The sequence below is a fragment of the Ceratotherium simum genome, chromosome 7 (assembly GCF_057802395.1).
Source record: "Ceratotherium simum simum isolate JZ-2026a chromosome 7, ASM5780239v1, whole genome shotgun sequence".
Taxonomy (NCBI): Eukaryota; Metazoa; Chordata; class Mammalia; order Perissodactyla; family Rhinocerotidae; genus Ceratotherium; species Ceratotherium simum.
The window spans coordinates 62,383,289-62,410,361 of NC_141906.1; the positions used below are offsets into that span (position 1 = coordinate 62,383,289).

Consider the following 27,073-nt stretch of genomic DNA (forward strand, 5'->3'; position numbering starts at 1 on the left):
TTATAAATTAGAGTCCAACATGGGTCTTATTGGGCTAAAATCAAGGTGTCGGCAGGGCTGCATTCCTTCTAGAGACTCTAGTGGAAAATCTGTGTCCTTGTTCTTTGGACCTTCTAGAGCCATCCATGTTCCTTTGCTCATGGCCGCCTTCCTCCCTCCTCATCTCTCTGTGCCTTTCTTCTATGGTCACATCTTCCTCTGACTGACTCTTCTTCTACCTCCCTCTTCTACTTTTAAAGACCTTTGTGATTACATTGGACCCATCTAGATAATCCAGAGAAATCTCCGTATCTTAAAAGTCAGCTGATTAGCAACCTTAATTCCTTATTGCCATGTTACCTAACATATTCACAGGTTCCAGGGATAGGACTTGGACATCTTTCGGGGGCCATTATTCTCCCTAACATACCACTACCCGTGAGGTTGTGCAAATCAGGCCCTCTCGTCATTACTAGTGGGAGGGAACTTGGTAGCAAGGACTATGTAGGGTAATTTGGCAAAATCTATCAAGATGTAAAATGCACATAACCTTCAAAATATATACATATATCAAATCCTTACGTTGTACCCCTTAAAGCTACACAATGTTATACGTCAACTGTGTCTCAATAAAACTTAAACAAATAAAACAAAAAATAAAATAAAATAATGTTTCTAATTAAAATTAAATAAATAAAATGCACATAATCTTCAATCTAGCAATTCCACTTTGAGAATCTATTCTACAGATATACTCATGTACAGATGAAACGATGGGTGTCTAAAATTATTTGTTATAGCAATGTTTGTGATAGAAGATTGGAAACAACTCAGTGTTTATCAGTAGGAAACCGCTTGAGTTAATGATGGTACATCCGTACAACAGAATACTATGCAGAAATTTAAAAGAATAATCTTCAAGATAATTAAGTTAGGAAGAAAAAAAATGGAAGGTGGAAGAAAAGTCTCCATTTTCAATATCAACAAAATAGATAAAGTAACTGGAATAAACATAACAAGAAACAGGGAAAACATATAAACAAAATTTAAACAGTGTAGAGAAACCAATAGAAAACTAGTATAGTGTGCTAACTTTTTTTGCATAAGCTAGGAGCCAGATGAGAATTTATACTAGTATTTACTAGTAAATGCATAAAGAACCCATTGAAAAATGCACAAGAAATTAATAATAATGATTATCTCTAGGGTAGAAGGAATGGGTAGGTAGGAGACTCTTAATTATATGCCAACACACACACACACACATATTTTCAAGACAGCTCAAATGCCTCCTTCTTCAAGAGCCCTTCCTGCCTTCTGAACACCTTCTCTAAGCCATTCATAGACATTTTGTGCCCATATTAGACATTTGTGCCAATATTAGAGCACCTATGCTCTTCTTCGAATTACCTTAACTCGTGCAGAACTCTTTTTTCCACTGACAAGAAGAGGCAGAGGGAGGAGGAGGTGAAGTAGGAGGAGGAGGAGAAAAGATTTGCAGGCAGGTGCCGCTTTCTGAATCTTTAGGAGGAGGGGATTTTTATCAAAAAGAAACATGAATTTTGAAAAGATTGAGAAACACTGCACTGCACTATAAACACTTTGAGGCCAGGGATAATAATCTGCAAATAGCACTTACCACACTGCGTGCTAATCATCCATGTATCTATGTCTTCCCCTAAACGGAATGCCCTCAAGAGCATCAGCCCTTAAGGAAATGGATTTTGTAGTTTCCTTGCACATAGCATGCGATCCACTTGAAGGACTGAAGGAGAATTAATTTGTATTCTTTACTAGAGGAAAAGGTTGGAAGTTTGGGGAAATGAACACTCAGACACTTAAATCTTATAAGAATTCTTCCATATTTTACGGATTCTAAGATACGTGTGTTTTCATGTTTCAGCATCTCTGAAAATGGGTGGTACCTCACAATCCCTGCCGTCCAGTCATCAGTTATGGCTAGTCATCGCTGCCCGTGTCGCTGCAATTTGGTCACAGCTGTTCATGCTGTCACCTCAATTGAGCTGTGTGTAAGATGACCACAGATTTCATCCTCCAAACCAAGACTCTTTAGAGAGTGAGAGGAGACACTAAGGAGGTGGGATGCCATGATAAGAGTGATGGGGACTGTCCCAGGCAAACACGGATGAAAGTTCACCCTGGTGATGCACCTTGTTAGTACCACATATGTTGGATTTAAATGTCATTCAAAATGTCCTAAAACAGAGTACATTGTGATAAGCATTGAAATTAAAAAGGTCATGTCCTCAAAAAAGCATAAAAACAGCAGTGGGACATAAATTTGATATTAGTAAAACAAATATTCATTTTTGGAGGAAAGACCACAATTCTATGTTTTCTTACAAAGCAAAAACCCAGTGTCCCCGGAATCTAAGTAAAGTAGATACTTCAAGTCCACAGAGGTGTGTTATATATTTTGGTGGGAAATAAGCAAAAGCATATTTTTATTTTTTAATAAGTATTTTTAAATGCCAAACGATGCAACTAAAGACAGGAAAAATGGTCACATCCCTCAAAATTAATAAAAGAAATTTCAAAGTGAGGAGAGACTCTGACCAACTCATGTATCAGGACTGTTGTTAGGCACTAGGTCAGAGTTTAAACGGTAGCTTTCACTTTCTTCCTCAGTAACACACAAAATCATGGTGTGTCTTATAATCAATGGCCCCTTAGCTTCCAAGAGATATAATACTAAGTCCAAATAAATGCAAAGACCTTATCATCACAGTCCTGGCTATATCTGACTAGAAGTTGTTTGTTAGAGCCGTTTATCAAGTCCCCTCAGCTGCTCTCAGAAGTGTGCTAGGGCCAAGCTTCAGGCCCAGCTCCTGCCAGAAAGCAAGAATCTCTCAGTGGGCTTACCTACCTCTTGAACTTAATAAATGTGAAATAAAATCTCTATTCAAATAAAATCTACAGAGTCTACTTCTTGACTTACACAGTCAAGATCTCCACTGCAACTGTCACATTCAGGATAAATAATTATATGAGAACCCTAAGATTCTAAAATCCTGGCATTTTTGCTAGTCAACGACCACGCTTAGAGGGTTTATTTTTGTCCCTCCATCACCGCTTCTTCCCCTCACTACAGCACAGTTAAGGGACTCAGAGACAAGATCTTTCACCAAAGAAAAAGGTATGAGAGTCGAGGGTGGGGACGGGCAGGCATTCACCTTCTGCACCACCAGAACAGCTTGCTCCGCTTTTTCAATCCCTAAAATCCCTTCTTTAATGGACTCTGGGACTGGGCTCAAGGAACTGACTGGTTTATTTAAGTGTAAGGCTCAGGGTCCAAGACTCTCCTCAGGCCCTATGCACTGCTCAGCATATAGACCCTTCTACCCCCGCCGCCCCAAAGAGATACTTCTAGCAATCTCATTGCTTCCTGGAGGGGCCAGTGGGTGTCACAGAACGATGTAGCCTGAGAAATAAAATAACCTCATCCCAAAGACCTCTTTAGGCCATCTCATTCATCCTTCCTCCTGAATATGGGTCAACCCCACCCTGAAGCATGTCCTGCCAGGGAAGCAGCCCCTCTAGGTCAGGGCTTCTTGACCTCTCACGTCTGTAACTCCAATGTGCCCGCTTTGCCAAACAAAACACCAAGATCAATTTAGTCCTTTTTCCGGGAGTGGTGATTTACTCTGATCCAGCAGGCCTAGGACTGCATTTTCTCCCATGCAGATTGAGGAATATAGGCTGCCCAATCTCCAATGTCTCTTCCAGTGGAAACAGTCTATCATCCACTTTTTATTCTCCAACTGAGCTTCCACAGCACCAAATGCCAGAGTATTTGCAAGACAGCTGTTTTCAGATTCGAGGGAAAGCTTGTGGCCGTGAAACTGGCCGCATGTAGAAGGATCAGATAATAAGTGGCCAGGTCATCCCACTACAAATCCCAGGCAGATCCCTCTAAATGACAATTCAGCTGGCTTAGAGTGGCCACGTCTGGCACCTCTTTGCCCCCTACTGTACTCCAGGTCAGCCACTGGCTCTATTCTCAAGCCATCTTCACCATTACTTGGCAAGCTCCGGTAGCCAAGCCCCTCCTCTCTGCTCAGTCTTCATCAGGATCGCTATGCCCCCTTCAAAGAAGCATGAAGCCTACAGAGCAGACCTACAACTTGAGTTCGTGCCACAGGAGCAAACACAGCCACCCTCTCAGGAGTGCCTGAGCCACACCAAGCTTCACACCCATCCAAGTGTAGGCAGGAAAGAAACTTCCATCTGCGTGTGAGAATCCCACTGGGCCCACTGGGCATGTGCTCATTCATGCCTAAAAGAAAAAAAAACTTTCTCCTTTCTCTACTCACAACACTGCTGACACAAAATGTATGGATTTTCACACACCAAGCGATTCTCCAATTCTCAGCAGATGCCAACTGGATATCCTACAATTTAACTCAATTCTGACAATAACTGCCCAGAGTTAGAGCAGACCCCACAGGTAAGGGCTCAGTCTCATAAGACTGCCACCCACTTCAGATGCCAATCACAAGTCTCAGGTTGTCACCCGTACATCTGACCTACCGGCTATAAATCGGGAGTTCTCATGACACTCTCCTTGGGTTCAATAATTTGCTAGAATGGCTCACAGAACCCAATGAAACAGTTACTTACTATTACTGATTTACTATAAAGGATGCAACTTAGGAAGTGCCAAATGGAAGAGATGCATAGGGCAAGGGATGCAGAGCTTCCATGCCTTCTCTGGGGGCTCCACTCTCCCAGCACCTCAATGTGTTCACCAACTTTTAAGCTCTCTGAACCCACGGTTTAGGGCTTTTTATGGAGGCTTCATTATGTGGGCTTGATCAATTACTAACTCAATCTCCAGCAGCCCTCTCCCCTCATTAGAGATGGGGGTAACGCTGCAAGTTCCAATCTTCTAATCATGGTTTGATCTATCTGGCGACCAGCCCCATCCTGAAGCTATCCAGGAGCCCACCGAGAGTCACTTCATTAGAACAAAAGGTACTCCTGTCATCCAGGAAATTCCAAGGCATTTAGAAGCTCTGTGCCAGGAACCGGAGTCAAAGACCAAATGTTAGAAAAGAATGCTCCTAGCACCCCTATCACTCAGGAAATAAAAAAGATTTTAGGAGCTCTGTGTCAAGAACCAATGGCAGAGACCAAATATATATTTCTTACTATGCCACAATACACATTCTTCTCTCCATTAAAGAGGCATCTCTTGTACTTCTAGCATATTTCTCCTCTGCCTCCCAGTAGAATCCTCATCCTTCTGCTCGTGCATCCTGTAGCAAGGATCTCCCTGGGCCCCTATGCACTGTGCGATAGAGCATGACATCAGCCCAAACCACCAAGAAGCCTTCACTCCTCCCTTCAGCCCTCCCTCACAGATAGGCCTCAGAAATAGGAAATCCCTGGCAAAAAGGCAGGGTGGGAGAAAGAGAAGGTGCCACGGTTCCCATCTTGGCATGTCGGTTCCAGGGTCCCTCACACCTGCCCTCCACACCCTCACCTCCACCGTGTCTGCCTTACAGCAAATTTGTCAACGAAGCCCCTGCCAAGTTGTCAGGAGCTACCAACCCACATAGCAGGTGCCCAGCTCTGGAATGAATAGGAAGCTGATACAGAAACATTGTGGTTGGGAGTATCTGAGGGGTGTTCCCGATACAAGATAAAGGAGACAAATACTAATCGCGCCTGTGCTCTGTGGATTTGTGTTTATTCTACCCAAACCTGCCCTTGTTTTCCCCTCCTTCTTAACAGGCTGCCCCAGACCATCATCAGACTTTACGGCGACCAAACAACCTGCCTGATTGCGCACGTGCCATGTTCTGAACCCACCAGCAACTGAAGCAAACCGATCACCAACCCACATCCTCCCAGCAACAACCATCCACTCAAATCTGCAGAAGACTTGTTTCCTTAGTATAAGAAAACAACCTTTTCTGGGATTTTTTTTTAAGTGTATTTAATTCTATGTAAACAATTCTGGAGTTCTATGCAAATGCCGCAAGTGTACTAGAGAGTGTTTTCAAGCACAAGCACGTATCTGTTGCAAATCAATTTCTCAGCTTCAATGCACCTCAGCTCTTCCAATGACGTCAAATATCTGAAACGCTTCTGCACAGTACTGGACATTTCTACATTCAACTTCCTCTAGAAAATCATTACATCTTTGAGTTTTGGATATGGGACCTGCCTACAGGGAGATGGTCACAAACTCTTCAGTGGTGTGTTCAGTTCGTGGAAAGAGAAAGATTATACTCATGGTAACGTTTCTTTACCATGAAAAAGAATGGAATCCCCTCTGCTATGCTTTCTTTTATGTATTGCTGCTCATACTCAGAAACCATCATCTCTGATGGATTTGACGGCAGAGTCAGCATGGCCAGCACTCACTGGAGACCTACTATGTGCACAGCACCATAAACACACTTAAGTGCTGTGGGAGTAGAGAGAAGAAGAGAGAGACAATCTGGTTGGGGATGGGGGATGGATATGCAAACCAGAATGGAAAGCAGCATGAAATCAGCACCATTCCAGAGATTCAAGCAAGAAGCACCATGAAATGGGCCATTAAATCCATCTTGGTGAATGTACAAGCAAACACATGGAGAACGTAGCATTTGCACTGAATCTTGAAAACCCCTGAGTTATCAGCTGTAGCTAGAGCAGAGGCCCTCAACCTTCAGGATTTATTAAGAATCACATGGGAGCAGGGAGCTCATTTAAAGTGTAGATTCTCTGGCGTGATCACCAGATATTCTGATTCAGTAAATCTAGGATAGACTGCATTTTAGGAGGGTTGCAGGTGATATTGAGGCGGTAGCCTGGGACCACACTGTGTGCAGGGATAGAGGTTATGTGAAGGGAAGAAAAGGTAGACAAGAGGAAAAGTAGGACAGGCCCAGATCATAGAGAGCCTCGAATGCCACCTTAAGGAGGCTGGACTTCATTCTATCAGCAATGGTGTGTCATATCTGTGTTTTACAATGGTTCCTTTCTGTTTGAAAGGTTTACAATTTTCCAGCCTCTTTTAAAAGTACAGTATCGAGAAGAATCTACACACTTGGGGAATTTACTAGAGAAATAGTAACATTCACTAAATAATTTTATATTTTATTTTAATATAGAGATATCGGTTGGAAGAGTAAGCAAGAACAAATTGGGACAACCACCAGGGCACCCCTCTTTGAAAAAGAATACAAATCATGGGGGCTATGGGATTAGTGTGGTTATGCTTTTCCTCTTTCCTCCCATTTGCTTGAAGGAGTAAAAGAAACAGGTGCTGGAAACTGGGAAACTGAGACAAATTTTTTGTCTTTTTGGTTTCCTTTTAGAAATGTAGAGACCCTAAGAGGTGTGTTCTATTGGTAAGAGAACCATAGACAGCAAGTTGTCAAATTTACTATGCATTGGAACACTAGAAACTCGCTTAAACTACAGATGTTCTTGCAGAGGAGCGGTTCGCAAACTGTTTGGTGTCAGAACCCTTTTACCCTCTTATAAATTATTAAGGACCCCAAAAATCTTTTTTATGTGACTTATATCCACACATATTTCTTATATTGGAAGTTAAAACTAAGAATTTTTAAGATATTTATTATTCATTTAAAATAACAATAATAAACCATTACATATTAACATAACTTTTTTAATAAAAAGCAACTATGTTTTCCAAACCCCCAAGAAGTTTATTGAGAAGGGTGGCACTGTTTTACAGTTTTGCAAATCTTCTGATTGTCTGGCTTCATTAAACACACCTGAATTCTCATATATGCTTCTCCATCCAACCTGTTAAAATATCACACATCATGTGACCTCTAGAAAACTCCTCTGTACATTCACAAGAGAATAAGAGAGTAAAAGGAAAATAACTTATTAGTTTCATTATGAAATTAGTTTGGACTTTTTAGATCTCCTGAATCAGTCTCCGGGACCTCTGGGGATCTGCAGAACCCACTTTGAGAACCACTGTTCTCTATATTCCATTTGTCTGAAATGAGTAAGGGCATGTGACACAGAGCCAGGTTGGAGGATCACTGGATGATACCCATTTGAAGTCCTGAAATACCAAATGTTATACGAATCCAGAATAACTAGGAAAATGTCCAGGAACTAACTGTTCAGACTGGGAGACAGAACCAAACTCAAGTTAAGCACAAATTGTGGGTGGGTAGATGAACGAGAGAAGTGTCAGAAATCTGGTTTCTTTAAATTTTGCTCTAGAGAAGTTCACAATGCTGACTGTTACCAAAAGACCCTTTTTAAAAAAAATCTGAAAGTTTGTTTTAAAATATAGTTATCTGGGTCATACTTCAAAAGATTCTGAATTAGAATTTGATGGAGGCTGAGCAAAGCTGTCTCTAATGAGCTCCTCTGGTGATTCTGATGCACTGCCAGGTTTAGGAACCTTTGCTATAGATCACACATTCATGTTTTATATATAATAAAAAGGCCACCCAATTGTATTAAAGTGACATCCATTTTTATTTTTATTCCTAAGTGTATCTTCCTAGAATTCTCTCTATATCTGAAAGACACCTAGCTTTTAAAAATCACGTACCCATAATCTAAGTATTACAGGCTTAGTAGCTATATTTCCAGCTTAGTGTTTTTCATATACACTATTTTTTAAAACCTAACTCTAAATTAAAGGGATAGAAAATGATACTGCTATTCATAAAACAAATAGATTCCTTGTTTCCATAATAAACTTTTAAGAGAGTTTGTTCCTAATGGAAACTCACTGTTACTGAATAAAAATCTTCTTGGGGAGGACAAATGTACCTTCATACATAATCTACATTGAGGATGCAAATTGTAGAGAAACAGACACCAAAGGATTTGCATTTAATCAAATCTAAAGCAAGTCATTTCAGAAGCATCACTACCGTGTACAGAAGCCTTTCCCATCAGGATCAGGCTGAACTTTCCAGGAGACCAGGACCCCTTATCGAGGAGAATACGCCATTGCCCGGAAATCCTACATTGGTGTTAAGAAGGAAATTCACCAGAACCATCCAGAATGGAAAGTGGTGAGTCAATATTGATTATTAAAATGTAAAAAAAACTTTAATAATCCTAATGTTTATTTTTGATGTCACAAAGTCACAACATAAAGTAAAGGACAAGAAGAGATATCCCTAACTCTGGCTATACAAAAACACAGACCAGAGGCCAACAATTTAGAACTCCTGGTAATATTTTCATAATTTTACTATTTCATAATAGTCACAATTAATCACTAATTGTTAGATGTATGTTTGCCACATAGAGTTTAGGTATGTGTTTATTTTGAAAGATCAACTTTATTGAACATTATTTTTATAAAATGAGGACTTGGATATTAAAGCATTCTTTTCCAATATAGAAAAATTTTATGTTAAATGTAACAACTCTCGGTAAGCCGTCAATTACTATAAGGAAAGTGCATAAGAATCAATATTTATATAGAACTTGAAATATCTTTTATTTATGCATCTCACTTTAGGCTGTTAGGCTAAGGATGAAGGACTTTCCACAGACACATGCTAAGGAAGAGCATGAGCTGTTATTTAATGAATTCAAACTATATAGAGATCTTTCCCAGTTTGTTCACTCTAGGACACAAATGTTACTGTCAACATAGAGTAAAACCCATCCATTTAGGAACAAATTTGAGATTAAAAAGTTAGCATTTAAAATGTTAATAAATAATGACAGAAGAAGTATTTCAAAAATACCTTGTTAAGTTACCTTGAAAGAAAAATTAATATTTTTTAAAATACCACAGTTCTTCAAAGTCAGATCTCAAAAGATAAGAGGATAGCAAGAGCCGTAAGAGGATCTGTGTTCTGCAGCATGGAATTGGTTATTGACAGAAGTGCTAAGTTCTTGGACCCAGCTATGAGGCTTAAAGTTGGGAGAGAGGGGTGGCTATTGGGAGGGGCATATGGATGCCGATGGTGTGGGCAAACCAAAAGTCTACCAAATCCTAACATGTTAACTAATTTGGCCTCATTTCTTTAAAAGCTTCAGTCTTTATTTCTAGTTTAAGATTTCATAAGTAGGATATACTATTTTATGCTTAACAATTAATATTTTGAACATTTCAAGATTAGTTGCCGAACTTGCCTTCTGCTGGAGTTTTCCCATAACAAAACTAATATGAGATCATTTCCCCAGATCAGAAGTGGAAACACAAACGCTGAGCCTCTAGTGGGTGTAGAGCTAGAACTATTTATTCTTAGGTGGGTTATCACCTCCCCTCAGCAAGAGAGCTCTGATCCTCAGCAAGGCAGGCTGAGCTGGGTTAGTGGGGTGAGAAGAGGGGTCCCCACACTGCCAGGGGAGCACCTGAGCCAGACGGTGGGTCAACACCCGGCACTGCCACTGGACTGTCCGGGACCTCATTCTTGGCGCTTCCCTGACAGGCAGAGAAATGCAACAAACATGGATGCTATCTACCAATAATCCATCATTCAGGATTTTTATTCTGCTCTGTCTTAAGTGAGAGTGTGCCTATGGTCCATACCTTGAGGGACTACAATTCAGCGAGACATCGTCTATCATCTTAATCTTGCCATTGTCTAATGATGTAAATCAAAATGTGAATTGTTTTTTCCTAAAGTTACGGATTTTTTTTGTTTTATTCTTTTTTTGATTTGAACTATCTCTGTATTCTCTTACCTTATATAACAAGCACCTGCTTAGAGATTCTAAAGAATTTAAAAGCAAGCATTCCAGAAAATGTCATCAAAAAATAGTAAAATCAGGGCCAGCCCCGTGGCTTAGCGGTTAAGTGCGCGCGCTCTGCTACTGGTGGCCCGGGTTCAGATCCCAGGCGCACACTGAGGCAACGCTTGTCCCGCCATGCTGAGTTGGCATCCCACATACAGCAACTAGAAGGATGTGCAACTATGACATACAACTATCTACTGGGGCCTTGGGGAGAAAAAGGGAAAAAAAGGAGGAGGATTGGCAATAGATTTTAGCTCAGGGCCGGTCTTCCTCAGCAAAAAGAGGAGGATTGGCATGGATGTTAGCTCAGGGCTGACCTTCCTCACAAAAAAAAAAAAAAATCATTGAAAAAAAAAAAGTAAAATAAGAAGATGCTTCAAATACTATAAATGTACTTGATATTTAATAACTAAAAACAGTTTAGGAATCACCTAATTTTAAATATTGAGTTTCAGAATATATGAGTTTGACTTAATAGAGAAAATGTTTAATTTTCAAAAAAAATATTAAAGCAACAGCACCATGAAATCTATGATAGGCCAGATTCTTCATCAAAGGGAACAGAAATAAGGAGAGGATGTGACTGAGACAATTTGCTGCATATAGATAATCACAATACTACAGTACAAAAAATTGTTTTCCAAATTCTAAAGGATAAATTGATTCTTATTAATAAATTTACTTGTGCTTTCCCTCCGGAAACACGTCTCTGTTTTCTAAACAACTGATCTGAATGCAAGTTTGTATCTAGAGTATTTGAATAAAAACTCTTAAGCGTCTCCTGGTTTATGCAGGTGTGGAGTCTTTAAATAGACACAATGCACAGGGGAAAAAATGTTTGGGAGTAGGAATACCGGTAACATTTTAAACTCTAAATGTCACTCCTCTCCAAAAGAGAGAAGCCAGGTAGATTAGGGAACTTTCAGAATTCTCAAAAACATGAAGAATACTCCAGGTGATAGTTTAAAGAATTTATACTAGGTTCCATTGTTTAGTTAAAATTTATTTTAATTCACCTCATGTGCTGTGTAAAGTGTCGGTTCTCGCTTTTTTGTCCCTCTGTTTCAGAGCATGGTTTAGCCCCACTGCCCCTTTTTTCTTTCCATCAGGCTCTCACAGAGCCTCAGAGAAAGGGTTTCCTTCCCACCTCTTATGAAACTGCTCTCTTCCATGTTCTAAAGATCTGCACCTTTCCAAACCCTATGATTTCTGAGCCTTCATTTTCCTCAACTTCTCCACAGCACTTTATTTACTTCATGGGTATTTACTGAGCACCTACCTGGTGCCAGATACTCGACAACTCTGGTTATTCCTTTCTCTACACTCCCTCTTGCTTTCACTTCCCTGACACTACTACTCTGGTACATTACATACCTACATTGCCGACCTCTCCTCCTTCCGCGTCCCCTGCCTTTCCCTGGGCATCAGAACTGTAGCCATTTCCCAAGGCTCAGAGTTCAAATTTCTATTCTTCTCTTGCTACAAAGGCTTCCTTGGAGAATTTATTTTCACAGCTTTAATTACCATAGTTTAAAAGATATTTCTTAGGTGTATAGTTCTAACCCTGGTCAACGTTCTCGGCCTATCTACAGGGTGGTTGTGTTTGATTATGCCACCACAACCTCAAAATCAACATGTTCAAAACTGGATTCTTCTTTCCTCAGCAAAACTGACTCTCTTCCCTGCCTTCTTCATTTCTCTTTTTAATCATGGTAGTCTTTTTTTATTGTGTGTGCGTATGTTTTCTTTTGAAAGGCCTCTTAAATATGTCCTTTCCTTGTCATTTCCACTGTTTCTGGGTAGCCTCTAACTATTTTACCATTTCCCATCCACTCTGCTTTCTCATCCTCAACCCATCCTGGGATCTACCCTCAGTTAATCTTCTAAGAGTATTCCAATTCTTCCCAAAAATATGACAAAGTCAGGATACTCTTCTGTTCAAAGAGTTCAACGGTTTCTATTTCCTACAACATAAAGTATAAATTTTTACAGCCTGGTTTTCAAGACGTTCAACACTTCCATTATTCTCAATGAAAAAAAAAAGATGCTTTCACCAAATATTTAATGAAAGCCTACTATGTATCAGGCACTGTTCTAGACGTTGGCACTTGAGATGTTTCAGTGAGAAAAAATGAGCAAAGATCCCCACCCTCGTGGAGTTTACATTCTACCAAGGAGCAGACAGACAATAAACAATAAACTTAATAAATAAGGAAATCATATAGGACATTATAAAGGGACAAGTGTTACATAGAAAGAAAAAGTAGAGTAGGGTAGGGGGAATTAGGAATGTTTTATGGCGAAGGTACAACTTTAAATATGTTCTCATTGAGAAGATAACATTTGAGCCAAAACTTGAAGGAGATAAGGGCATTTAGCTATGTGAATTACTGGGAGAAGAATATTCCAGATACAGTGAACAGCCAATGCAAAGGTCCTAAGACAGAAGTGTTGTGTTTGGTACATTTCAGAAACTGGCTGGAGTTCAGTGGGCAAGGAGAGAGTAATAGGAGATGAGATCAGAGGTACCACGGAACAAGGTTATGTAGATCCATTGTAATGACTTTGGCTTTTACTCTGAGTGACATGGGGACCCATTGTATGGTTTTGAGAAGAGGAGTGATGCAATTGGACTTTCTTTTTTAAAGGATTACTTTGGCTGCTGTGTTGACATAGACTGGGGACAGGGGTGAAGAGTGGGAACAAGGAGACCAGTTAGACGGCTGGTGTAGTAATCTACACTATAGATGTACAATCTACTATTGTACGTGGATATTAGCAGTGGAGGTGGAGAAAAGTCAGCAGATTCTGGACCTATGTTGTAGGTGGCACTGTCAGGAATTCCTAAAGGATGAGTTGTGAAGTATAAGAGAAAGAGAGGAATCAAGGATGACTCTATAGCTTTGAGACTGAGCAACTAGAAGGATGAAGCTGCCATCAATTGAGATAGGAAAGTTTTAGATAAAGCAAATATGGAAAGGAGAATGGAGTTTAGGTTTAGACATGTGGAGTTTGAAATATCTGCTAAACATCCAAGTGAAGATAGACAACCAAGTCTAAAGTCCGAGACAGGTCTGGGCTAGGGTCATCCATCTGAACTTATCTATATATTGATGACACATAAATCCATTAACTCCAATTACCCCAGTTCCTTACCCTTTCTACACATGCCTTTCTCCTTCCCACCTCTGCTTTGCTCATGCCATGCCTGATGCTCGAGGCCCTTCTCCCTCCTCCTAACCTATCCACATCCTTCTAAGTCCAACCTAAGTCCCAGCCCTTCCCACAAAACTTTCACCAACAAACCAAGCTGTGTTCTTCCCCTCCCCTACTCTTTCACATGTGAAAGTCTTATTTCTCTCACTACAATAGAGTCTCTTTGAGGACATCTGTTATATGTTCTAAACTTATTTCGCATCCCCTGTGGCATGTAGCCCCATATTTTGCGCTAAGTCAATGCCAACTGGTACATAAGACTGATTGTTTTGTTTGACAAAACTCCAGAAGTTTTGATCTGGTTATTTGTCATCTCATAAACTTTATTCCTCTGTTAGTCACCTTGTGGTTATTTGTTAAATGTATTTAGAATAGATGTATTTCCTCTAGGCTTTTTGGCATACACATAAAGAATAAATTGGTAATTCAAATTGAAATCATCAACTAAAAAGCCCTTTGGAAAAAAATAAAGCCAAGACCATATGCAAACACACACAGGATCTAGCCTGGACCTCTTCAACTTCCAATCCGTCCTCCTTCTCAGATCTAGGTCCACACCCATCATCGGTCAGCCAGATGTTCCCCTTTTTGGTCAGCTAGGAATGCCTAGGTTAGAGTTGGCCCTCACCTCTACAGGAACCTTATAATGTCCTTACCCTTATGTATAGCCGTGGTTCTCAAACTTCAGAGAACATCAGAATCACCTGGAGGGCTTTTTAAAACACAACGGCTGGGTGCCCCCTAAAGTTTCTGATTTGGTACATCCGGAGTAGGGCCTGAGAATCTGCATTTCTAACAAGTTCCTAGCCGATGCCAGTTGCTGCTGGCCCGGGATCACACTTTGAGGGTCACTGGTGTATATTCTCACTTTGACTCGTCTGTCTGGCTTTGACCCCTGCCTGGTTCTGACCTTTAGTACTTGAGTCACTATCCTACTCCAGGCTGCTGGACAGGCACTAGAGCTGTCTCAGTCACTGACCCTACCTCCCAGCCTCCACCCCTCCCCCGCCTTCTTTATTTCAGTCTCAGCGGTTGAAAACCAGCCTGTGCCCTTGACCCCAATTTCTTGCTTCCTCTTCAAGACCATCTTCTATCATTTTCTCCCTCTTTCCTAAATCTTGAGTCCCTCCTTCTGTCCTACTCAAATATCCTCAAACCTGTCCTACCCATAAATAGACATAAAAACATAAGCAAACTTCTCCTTGACCCTGGTGTTCTCTCCAATGATCATTCAATCTGTTACTTCCCTTTCTCATTCAAACTTCAGGAAGAAGTAGTCTCCCTCCCTATCTCTATCTCCTCCCTTGACATTATCTGGCTACTAGTTACCCCACACTTCCCAAATTGCCATTGCTAAGGTCAACGCTAACCACTGAAGGGAAAGAAAAGGATGCTTTGCTGTCCTTATGTTCCTGGATCCTTCTGCTGCATCTTATACTTTTTCCTTCTTTCTTGCAGTCTCTTCCCCTGAATTCTGTGGTGCATACTTCCTCTGTTTTTTTTCTGGTTCTTCTCCTACCATTTCTTCTTCATAGGTTTCTCTCCTCCTCCTCTGACAACCCTTCAAATGTCAACAATCCCCAGGATTCCATCCGTAACCATTAAGTCCAGAGCTTCCCAACCAGTGTGTCAGGAGTCAGCATTATAGCAGTTCCAAGATATTGATCCTCTCAGCCCTTGGGGGTAGCCTGGCCTGTTTGTACCAGTGTGCCAGACACATATTGTTTCTATATGTGCCACCATTTGACTTTGTCTTTCAAACACTCCCCAAAAGATGTCATCCTCTTCCTGGTTTCATTACCATCAACATCATGATGGCTCTGAAACTTACATACCCAGACCAATCCCCTGGTGGAAACTTGAGAATCACCCTTGAATCCTCTCACTCATTTCTCTCCCACATCTAAATAATTTTCAAACCTGTCTGCTCCTTGCCTTCCTATCTACCCCTACTCAAACCCCATTACCACTTGCCTGAATTATTCTAGAATCCCCCTGACTGATCTCCCCGTGGCTTTGTGATTCTTAATCTACCCTCTACACAGCTGCCAGAAATGTCTGTCTAAAATGCAAATCTAACCACACTACTCCCATGCTTAAAAGCCTGCAATGGCTCACTTCTGACAGGATGAAGTCCAAACTCCTTCACCCATGAGAAACTTCATGACTGAGCCCTACTTGTTTCATTTCCCCAGGCTCACTTCCTGCCACTTCCTCCCTCACATATCTCTTTCTATTCTTGCCTCCAGGCCTTTGCCCATACTGTCCTCTGTACCTGGAATGTTCTTGCCCATTTTGCCGTCATCACCCTTCCCTTACCTTAGCTCGAGTATCACCTTGCCTTCCCTAACTGCCCCCCTCACAAGGAATTGACACATTCTATGTTTTTCTGACTACCCTAGGCATATTTCTGTTGTTGCACTTAGCACATTTGCATTATGATTATTTTTTAAGTATTTCTCTTCTCCCACTAGACTGCATGTCCTTTTGTATCCCCAGTTCTGACACAATGCCTGACACATAGAAAATACTCAATAAATCATTGATGAATAAACGTAGCCTTAGGCTTTTCCAAATATTAAGACATTACCTAATTCTAGGAGCAACACTTAGATTCCTTTGGAACAAACATAAGGTTATTAGCTTTAAATTTGAGGCTAATTTGAAAGAAATACTTCCAACTTCTTTAATTAAAAGTTATAGAGACCAAAATTAGATCCTGTCAAAATTAGACCCAAAGGACCATTCAAATAACTGTTTTGGGTCCAGCCTTGTGGCATAATGATTAAGCCCACCATGTTTTGCTTTGGCAGCCCAGGTTCACGGGTTCAGATCCTGGGCGTGGACCTAAACCACTTGTCAAGCCATGCTGTGGCAGTGACCCACATACAAAATAGAGGAAGATTGGCACAGATGTTAGCTCAGGGCTAATCTTCCTCACCAAAAAAAAAAAAACAAAAAACAAATAACTTTGTTTTACTAAAGTCAGGTTGCATGTGGCTTTATTTGAATTGAATAATAAACTGTCTTGGAACTTAGATTTTTTTTTCTCCTTCATTTTGTACAGGTATTTTGTATAAAACTTGGTAGTTTTCAAAGTATTTTCCTATGCATATCTTATAAAACTCTGAAGTCACCTACAGAGAGATTACTATACCCATTTTACAGATGAAGACTACAGGGCTGAGAGATAGTGATTTTTCCCATCAGTGACTAATATGTGGTCATGTGGTCGTGTAACACTGATTCCTAAGCCAGCAGCCTCTTTTATCTAATGCACCACTCCGTCTCTGGTGTTGGTTTTGGTTTCTTCCTTTCTTCCTTCCTTTATTCTTTTTGTAATGATATTTGACTCATAAATCAAATATATCTTAGACTATCTACAAGTTTAACCAGATTAGAGAATATTTTTGGTTATATGCCAAATACATACACATACATATGTACATATATATATATGTTAATATATTCTGCCATACATAAGGATGCTGAATTCTGTGCCAGCTGAAATTGCTGGTAAGCCAGCGACACTTCAATTAAAATGAATTGAAACCATCCAACCTGCTGCAGATCAATGATTTCAGAGTTAAAAAAACTACCTTAGGGCCGGCCCCGTGGCTTGGCAGTTGGGTGCGCGTGCTCTGCTGCTGGCGGCCCAGGTTCGGATCCCAGGCGCGCACCGACGCGCTGCTTCTCTGGCCATGCTGAGGCCGCGTCCCACATGCAGCAGCTGGAAGGATGTGCAGCTATGACATACAACTATCTACTGGGGCTTTGGGGAGAAAAAAATAAATAAATAAAAATCTTAAAAAAAAAAAAAATACCTTATAATTCCTCTTGTTCAACTACCAATTCAGCACCTAAATGCTTTCTCTAATAGTCCAAACAAAAGGTTCTCCTGTCATTGCTTGACCATCCTCAGCGACAAGGAACTCACCATCCCTAGGAGCAGTGTTGCCAATTTCAGAATCTTGGAGAAACATTATTCTTTATCGTCTGTTATCTCTCTGTAATTTCCTCATGGTGAAAATAGCAAATTTTTCTGGTTGTTAGTGCGAAAATCTGACCTAAGTCTGGATCCCAGCTCTATTGCTTATTAGCGGCTATGAGACCCTGGCAAGTAGCTTAGCCCCAGACCTCAGTTTCTTCATCTGTAAAATGGATCAAATGGAATAATACATGTAAATTGCCAGGCATTATAATATGTTCAGTAAGTGCACATGATAAGTGCTCAATAAATATTTGTTAAATGAATGAATGACTCTTATCTTTGGCCTAGGTTCAAAGAAGCAACTCCTCATGTTGAATCACTATATTTTCAAAAATAAAAAATACTTAATTTAGTGCAGTAAAAAAATGAATTTCTTCTTAGGAACAGAATCTTCTTAAAAGAGTCCAGTTGACCTGCTCACCCACATTGGGTAGAAATATGATGCAGCAGGAATACTGTCACTCTGTAACCTGAATCATGCAAATCTGACTTTTGCATCATATAGTATGAAGCATTATTTCAAGTTGCATCTGATCCATGATCTTGCGATTAAAGCATAAATTGTAAATCCTCCTGGAATAAATCTTGACAAATCAGAGTACAAAAAAGAGGATACTTTGAAGATCTGTTGTGTAGAGGATGCTTCTTTCACTTAAGCAGAGCTTGGATGAGTTTCTATCAAAAACCAGGAGATAAAACTAAATGAAGTTTAATTCTATTGAAGCCACTTCAAATTCAAGTGTATCATTCTAACAAGAAAATAGCATCACAATTATCAGCCTTTGAATAGGTCCCTTGGGAGGTTAACCTAATTACTCCATCCGCATTTGATGGTTACTATTTCATTTGCTTAAGTCCCAGGAGACTACAGCAAACGCGTGTATCAAGGCGTGAGAGTGAAGCACACAGTCAAAGATCTACTGGCAGAAAAACGATCCAGGCAGACAAGCAACTCAAGATTTAATGTAAGTCTCAATTTAATACATTCTTAAGTCTTTGGGGGCTTAAGTCTTCTATTAAGGTCAGTTATCCCCCTTCTCCCTATATCTACACATCAATCTCTGGCCTCTGGAGTCTGATATTCTCCGTAGCAAAGCCCTCCTTTAACTGGCACACACTATGTAATTACTATTATTAACATTACGGCACATCTGTCAAGCTATGAGCAAGGATTCCAAGAGCTCTGTGAGCTTATTGGCTGGCTACTTCAGCTAGTGGCAATGAAAAGATGATGTGACCTGACTTTTTCATTTCCCCCAGTCATGAATGAACAAAGGCTCAGTTGGTGGGAATAATGCTGACCTTCATTCACATATTATTCCAAACCTGACAGCAACAACTTAGAAAAATCCTCTCTGTAATATGCAAAATCAGGTTTTAAAATCCTAGTAGAAGATGTCTTTAAGTCTAAAACCTCTACCTGCCATCATGTCTTCATAAATAGCTCCACTCTGTGCCTAAAATGTTTAAGTAGTTGTACCCAGATCTTCATAGATGATTCTAGAAGGGAAATAGCAGTTGGTTATCAAGATGGGTATATAATCACTTATTCTATGAGGTAAAATATAACAACATGAATGTCAGGCATCTGTCAGGCATTGCTGGGTGCAGAACATGAGAGCAGATGACAAGGAATAAACAAGGCACTCACGTACGGCACTTGGACAGAGGCTGGTACACGATAGGTACTGGTTCTTCCAGTGTGTCTGCCCCAAATGTCGGCACTATGTTGAGCACTACTCCAAAATCAAAATTCTGAGACATGTTTTAAATGGCCCAACTCAAGATTGGATTTATTACCATCCAAGGACACATTTTATTGCACATTTTCTTTTTTCCTTTCTTTTAAACCATGCCAACTTCGTCTCTTGAGAGAGAGAGAAGAGAGAGAGAGAGAGAGAGAGAGACAAAGAGAGTTCAGTCTACTCTAAATGAACCACACCCTCATGGAAGCAATCCAGATTTCTTGACCACAACTATAGCTAGAATTGTGAAACTTGATGAAAGTTCCAAGCAAACTGTCAGTTGAGAAGACAAGAGTCACAATGAGGATAACGTCATAGTCCAAGAGCAGAACTGTATCTGCCCTACGTGAGTAACGATATCACTCACTCCTTGGCATCATCACCAATACCCACATTCAAATGATAAGGCACTATACCAGACAATTACACAAAAAGACAGGTTACATAAAAAGATAAGAAGGCAATTATCCAAATGGTGAATATAAATATATTTTTCTTTAAGAAATTACATAACATGACTTCTTGCTCAAGATCTGTGACTATCAAACAGTGTGTTTTCTCTATTTTTTGATGTTTTTACTTTTTAAAAGCTATAACAATATAAACATAATTAATAATAAGCCATATTATTTGATTTAATTTTAAAATGCAGATTCCTGGTCCCTGTCCCATATCTACTAACATACGGTTATTGGGCTGGGGCCAGAGAATGGTCATTTGTAACAAGCTCCTTGGGTGATTCCTTTGTACATCACAGTTTGAGAACTTTACCGCAGAGCAAAGGGCAAGTGTCAGAACATCACACACCACAGCCAAGGTACTGATCTCCACCCAGATAGGAACTTGTTGAGCTGTTGCTATTGGCCCAGTGACATTGAAAGTGTTATAGCCAAAGTGGGTACAGGAAACGCGTAATACACAGTCTGTGCCATTAAACACTAAACAACCTGGGGGAAAGGGAAAATACTTATATGTTTAATAAATACAAGACCATATAACCAAGCACCACATTGAACACTAAAGACAAAAGGCCAGGCAGCATGGCCATGTGACATGAAGACCGTAATACTGTCTATATAAGCACAGTTTAAAGCGTACTACCTTGTGTGTTATCTCATTCATAGATATACTAATCCTGTGAAAGTGATATTTACATGGTTTCTCATTTTACAGACGAAAAAGTTGAGAAAAAGAGAAGGAAAGTGATTGTTTCCAAGCTGCACAAGTGGGAGGTCTTCTGACTTCTAATTCCATGTTCCTTTTAAAGGGAAAGATCAATGTGACTGGAGTAGAATAATCTCTGGCTCATGCTGTCTTCATCCGTTTGGGCTGCTATGACAAAATACCACAGACTGGGTAGTTTAAGAATTTCTCACAGTCCTGGAGGCTGGAAGCCCAAGATCAGGGTGCCAGCATGGTCTGGTTTTGGTGAAATTCCTCTTCCAAGATGCAGACTTTTTGTTGTATCTTCACAGGGTGGAAGGCCCTAGGGATCTCTCTGGTCTCTTTTCTAAAGGCACTAATCCCATTCATGAGGTGTCTGCCCTCATGACCTGATCACCTCCCAAAGTCACCATCTCCTAATACATCATACTGGACATTAGAATATTCATGTATGAATTTTGAGAGGACACAAACATTAAGGCTATAGCACATGCAAATAAAGAAAATCAAAACATAAGAAAACATATCATGTAGAAAGAACTTCTAGGACTGGAAATGTGCAAACCAGCTCTAACTGTGGTAGTTTCTCTCAGGCATCGAGTACATGGGCAGTATGAACTCAGCCTTAACTTTGTGTTCACAAATATTATCCAACGTCTCAACATTAGTATCTTACTCTCATCCTCATTTCAATGTCCTTTTAAATTTGGGTAATTAAATGCATACAGTCCCAAAATGTGGTTATTTGGACTTTAGGTATCTCCATGAATTGAATTGATTTTACTGTCCACTTAGTCATGTTGAATCTTCTCAGCCACTATACTAGAATATCTGTATATCCCAAGAAGGATATCGTATTAATTAATTATCAACTCTCAAGGACCTATTTCTGTCCCTGTTGCAAACACAAACCAATGAGCAGGAATCGTGGAGAATTATGGAGAATCATGTTACCGGCAGGCACCTGTGGGGCTCTACTTTCATGGGTAGAGACTACCTCCTCTTTTTTATACCGATGAACTAGATCACAATAAGTTCAATATCTTTTAATAAGTTCAGATAGGCAATCCATCCTTGGACATGTTTAAAATTTGCTACTGATAACATGGATAATAATCAGTCACAGGCTAACTTGAGGAGATTGAAGGCCCTCCCATGTGGTTTTACCGTACGTATTGTGCTAGGCCAAAAAATGGACCTCCCAAGGATCCTAAGTCAAATCTCTAGAACCTGTGAATGCTGCCTTGTATGGCAAAATATGTGATTAAGTTAAGGATCTCGAAAGGAGGCACTTACCCTGGTAAGTGGTGGGCCCTGAAAGCAATGGCATGTATCCTTATAAGAGGGAGTTTTGAGAGAGACACACACAGAGAAGAAGACACGCAAAAGAGGAAGAGGCAATGTGACCACAAAGGCAGAGATTGGAGCCACATGGCCACAAGTCAGGGAATGCAGGCAGCCACCAACAGCTGGAAAAGGCAAAGGATGGATTCCCCCCAAGGGTCCCATAGGGAGCACAGCCCTGCCAACACCTTGATTTGGACTGCTGGCCTCCAGAACTGTGAAAGAATAAATTTCGGTCTTTAAAAAGACCTTAAAAGCCAGGCTATGGTAATTTGTTACAGCAGCCCTAGGAAACAAATACACATACATTATGAAAACCATGTACCCCCGGATAAGTATCCTTTAGGAAGCATCTATCTGATGCTCAAATTGCTGCTCTTCTCTTTGTGACTACACTTTGATAAGTTTACACAGGCTGTGTTGATCCATCTTTACTACAATTTCCCTCAAGAACATCTGCTTTTGATATCATGAGATGTTTTTTACATCTTTGCAGTAGGACTCAAAGGGGAAAAAAAATCCCTTGCATCAAAAGAGACTTTCACCAAAGACTGGACTTACAACCACTTCTGTATGTTTTAGCCATTACCCTGTGGTTTCCCAACTATTAGTATGGATATCTGTTTTTAAATAATGGCTTTTCTCTTTCTTTCTCACATTTTTCTGTTATTCTTCACTATACTACTAGATCTTGCACCAGAATATTTAAAACATGGGCCATTCACCAACATCTAGTACCAAAAAATATATAATTAGACTTTTCGTGTAGGTTTAGTTGTATTTTTTCTATTACACTATTTCAACTGAGTTCCATAAAAGCTAATCATTGAAATTTTTTAATAACATCACAAAATTCAGTGAACTCTTAGTTATGTATAGTAAAATAAAAAAGAAGTGGCAATAAGCCTAATAGCCACAATTTTTCATTTTGTTTTGAAATTCAGTGAATGATTTGCAGGCTATTGAGCTTTCTAATCAAGTTTTTCTTAAGCTATCATAAAGATTCATTTAAAATCATTGAATATACAACAGCTGGCATGAGGAAAAAACTTTTAAACTTGCTGAGTAGGAAATAGAAAGCAGTTTAGAATTAGAATTGTGTAGTGGAATTGGGGAGTACAATGCAATATCGGGGAGATTAAGAATGGGAATCAGGGTCTGATGTTCACTCTATTTTATTGGTTTATGGACACACTAATAGCTATCCTGCTCTGCTCACTCATCAAAATGTTATAGTGAGGAACAATAAGGAAATAGATATGAAAGTTACTTTAAGTTAATATTCTACATAGACGCGAGGAAAAATAAGTGAAGATTTCTGGTTGTTTTCGGAAGGTCTAAACTGAGGAAAATGTTGAGGAGATCTCTCCCAAGTGGGAAATATATTTGGATTATATCAGCATTGAATTATACATATTTATACATACACAGACAAAAATTGAACTATTTCCACTTGGCATGATTCTTTTTATACCAACCTGAAGTGCTTGCTTTTCAAATAATAATTATTTACAATTATTTTCCCTTTGTGTATTTTCCCAAATCCTTACATTTAAATTAGCTGCTAAAATCTCTACATAAGAACATATAGGATAAAGCTGTACTGTCAGCTGGGTGTTTTGGTTAATAATCTTTCTTAATTATTTTTGGAAGGAAAACATGAAAGGAGCATGACAGTAGTACACAATGATGAAAAAATTTGAAGGAACAGAAGGTAAATGGGTGCCATACAGTGCATTTATGGCATAGAGTAATCGAAAGTGTTTGATCTTGGCTGAGAGGTGCGTAAACTCTAACAGTGGAACAGATGTGCATTGCCTGGCTCCATCCGTAATAACTGTCTGTCTTTCTACCAGGACGGCTAGTTAGAGATTTGTTTAGTTCTATATCCAGCTGCTGTTTTGCAGCACCAATCACATGAACACTTCAGTTACCAAGTGTAAACATTGTGATGTCCATATCTGTGATTTGCATTTGGATTTCTTATGAAGTGTTAGAAAAAGAAAATATGCAATTGGGAACTGTGTATTAAAGCATCTCAAAGTTTCCTTGATTTCCCTGAAACTTTGGAAAACACATCCGAGACATCTCTTCTACACCAAAAGAGAAATCGCTCCTTCCTTAGTCTGATTGAACCCCTCCTTCTGGCTATCAGTGGTCTCAGGCAATTCCGTTCTCCTCACTGGACTTCAGTGTCCTTATCAATAAAAGTAGAGAGCTGGGTCACTCCCATTTCAGTACTCAATTTTAATACCCAAACTTTTAAAAGTTTATCCCATTCCTTTATCTTTTTTATTTTTGTTATTAGTATTTCAAATGTTTCCATCTCACTGTTTAGGATTCAAAATAGATCTGAATCTCTGAGAACTAGCTCACACCCAAGCTGAAGCATCTTTGAGCTGATGTTTCAGATCACTCTGTCAACTGGGAACCTATAGCACTTAGGTTGACTGAAGTTCATCATCACAAACACAGGCCGCATAGCATCGTGAAGAGTTTGGGCTCTAGATTCAGATGGCCTGAACTCAAATCCCAGCTCTGCCATTTGCTAACTGTATGGTGATGGTAAAGTTACTTAATCTTGCTGTCAAGGGAAGAGAATATCCACCTTGCAAGGATTTAATATTTGTCAAGGGCTTCACACATGGTGTGTGCTCAATCAATGCTGTTGCTATTAAATACTTACCGCACTCAAGGAATGTTAGAATTCAAAGTGACATGAGAAATTCATTGACCTGAAGAAATTTACAGTCCAATTGTGGGAGAAGGAATTATACTTGAAATAAGTGATTAAAAATAAAAAGATGGCTTTGCTCCAAGTGCCAAATGCACAATAGTGACCATCAGTGAACTCTATGGAGGTTGAGAAGAGGATGAGCAAAGCATGGACAGGGTAAGAGGTAGAAGACTTCTGGGAGGAGGGTGAGCCTTGAGCTAAGCTTTGAATAAAGAAGATAACTCAGGTGAGCAGTGAGGAGCGGTAGGGGCCAAACAGAACACCTGGAGGGGGCAAAGGTCCAGAGGGAGAGGAGACACCCTGATGTTCAGTGGGTGGACCAACTTGGTCTGTGGGTGGAGAAGTGAAAGCGCAGGTTGAGAGGCCTGGCCAGGCCTGGCACATGACCCTTCAAAATTCAGTTCTAGTCTTGCCTGCTAAGTTCTCCCAAACATTCCCCTCTGCTCCCAGAGCCTCCAGCACACTTATCTGCTAAAATAGTTATTACATTGCACTATAACTGCTTGTTTTCTTAAATGTCACCTCACTAATGTCTTGCTATTTCTGTTTGTTCCTTTTGGACCCTCCAGCCCAGGGGGAAAGGTAGTATGATAGAATGGTTAAGAGATTGTGTTTCAGAGTCAGACAGACTGAGGATCTGACTCTAGCATGTGAAAGGGATCTAACTTCTCTGGGCCTCAGTTTCCTCCTATGTAAATGGGAATAGTGATACACACCATAGAGGTGTCGTGAAAATGAAATTAGATAATGGGTATAAAGCACCTAGTACAGCTGGTGGGTGGCACCTTGTAAGTGCTCAGCAAATGGCAGCTTTTATGGTTTTTATAGCACCTGGAACATGGTAGCATTTGATCAATGTTCCAGTGAAAGTGTGCCATACAAAGGTAGATACCCTCAAGATTGTGGCGAGCTCTAAACAGCAGCCTTGGGAGTTAGATACTTCTGTCTTCATTACTACAAATTCTAATATAATATAAATAAGTCAAACCATTAGAAAGGCCTCTGGGTGACTTTTGTAGGTTTAAAAAATTGATTCAGTACGAGCAAATGAAACAACAAAATAGTAGAAGCAACAGTTAGCAACCTTATTTTTATTCTGACTCAGCAATGCCACCTTCCTCCATTTTGTAGGACAAGATGGCTAGAGTTGAAACTCTAACTTTGTGCATTTCATCAAGATAAAGTCAACTGCTCCCATTCTACGGTACTAAATATCCAAAGACTTAACCAGTCTTGGATAACAAACCAAGTATTATACTTACCCATCATGGACTACTGTTTTATGAAAACTCCAACTTCAAATGGCAGGAAGAAGGAAATAAACGTCTTAACATTTTGATTGGATTTGCCACCAATTTACTGACCTAACAAGTAACGTCACTTTTTTTAGGCCTACATTTCCTCAATTACAAAGGATCATATAATCTTATGAATGGTACAGATGGGAGGGGACCAGTACTCATAGTTTTTGATGTATCCTCTTCTCCCCACTGAGTACGGCTGTTTCTCTTCCTGACTCGATAGCTTCTCCCAACCACAAAACATGTTCCATCCGTAGGTACCTCTGCCCCCAACCTCCAAGGCCAAGTTGAACTCCCTCTTTAATCTGAGAAAGATACATCCCCTTTCCTCTAGTTCCACCAGAGTTTTGCAAATTGAGTTTGCAAGGGAAATAAAGAACAGAACAATCACATAAAGCACAAGAGCAATTATGTGGAATGCAAACATTCTCACACGAACTTTAATATCTGGTCAAAGATGGGCATGGCTGGGACAATTGAGGTAACTTCCAGGCCTGGGTCCCCTTCCATCACCTCAATTCCCCCTGGGATAAATAATAATTCTTAATAATAATAGCTATCATTTACTGCTAGGCTCTGAAGTAGGGACTTTACAATTATTTTCATTTATCCAATTTAACATATATTTCATTTATCCACTTTAAAATATATTTCATTTATTGACAAGAAACACAACAGCCTTAAGAGGATGCCACTAATATCTATTTTTCAGATGTGGAAACTAAGAATCAGGTGGAAAGCAGTGGAGCTCAGATTTGGACCCATGTTTGTTGGACTCCATGGTCTTTATTTTACCCAATCTATTGCCTTCTTAAATTTACATTCCTTCCAAGGAAGGACTAGTTTTGGAATAACCACTCTGCTTCAGGTCCTCTGCTCG

The 27,073-nt window shown here is 40.0% G+C and overlaps 1 protein-coding gene across 1 annotated transcript in view; it reads left to right on the plus strand.

The window, feature by feature from the left end:
• Positions 1–8,874: 8,874 nt before the first annotated feature.
• The window catches only part of POU2AF2 (POU class 2 homeobox associating factor 2), a 36,507-nt gene continuing 18,308 nt past the window's right edge, over positions 8,875–27,073 (plus strand). Inside the window, exons 1-2 of the mRNA XM_004427352.2 lie at positions 8,875–9,011; positions 18,758–18,867. Coding sequence (XP_004427409.2) covers positions 9,002–9,011; positions 18,758–18,867 — 120 coding nt within the window. The 5' untranslated portion in view covers positions 8,875–9,001. The remainder of the gene's footprint in view (positions 9,012–18,757; positions 18,868–27,073) is intronic.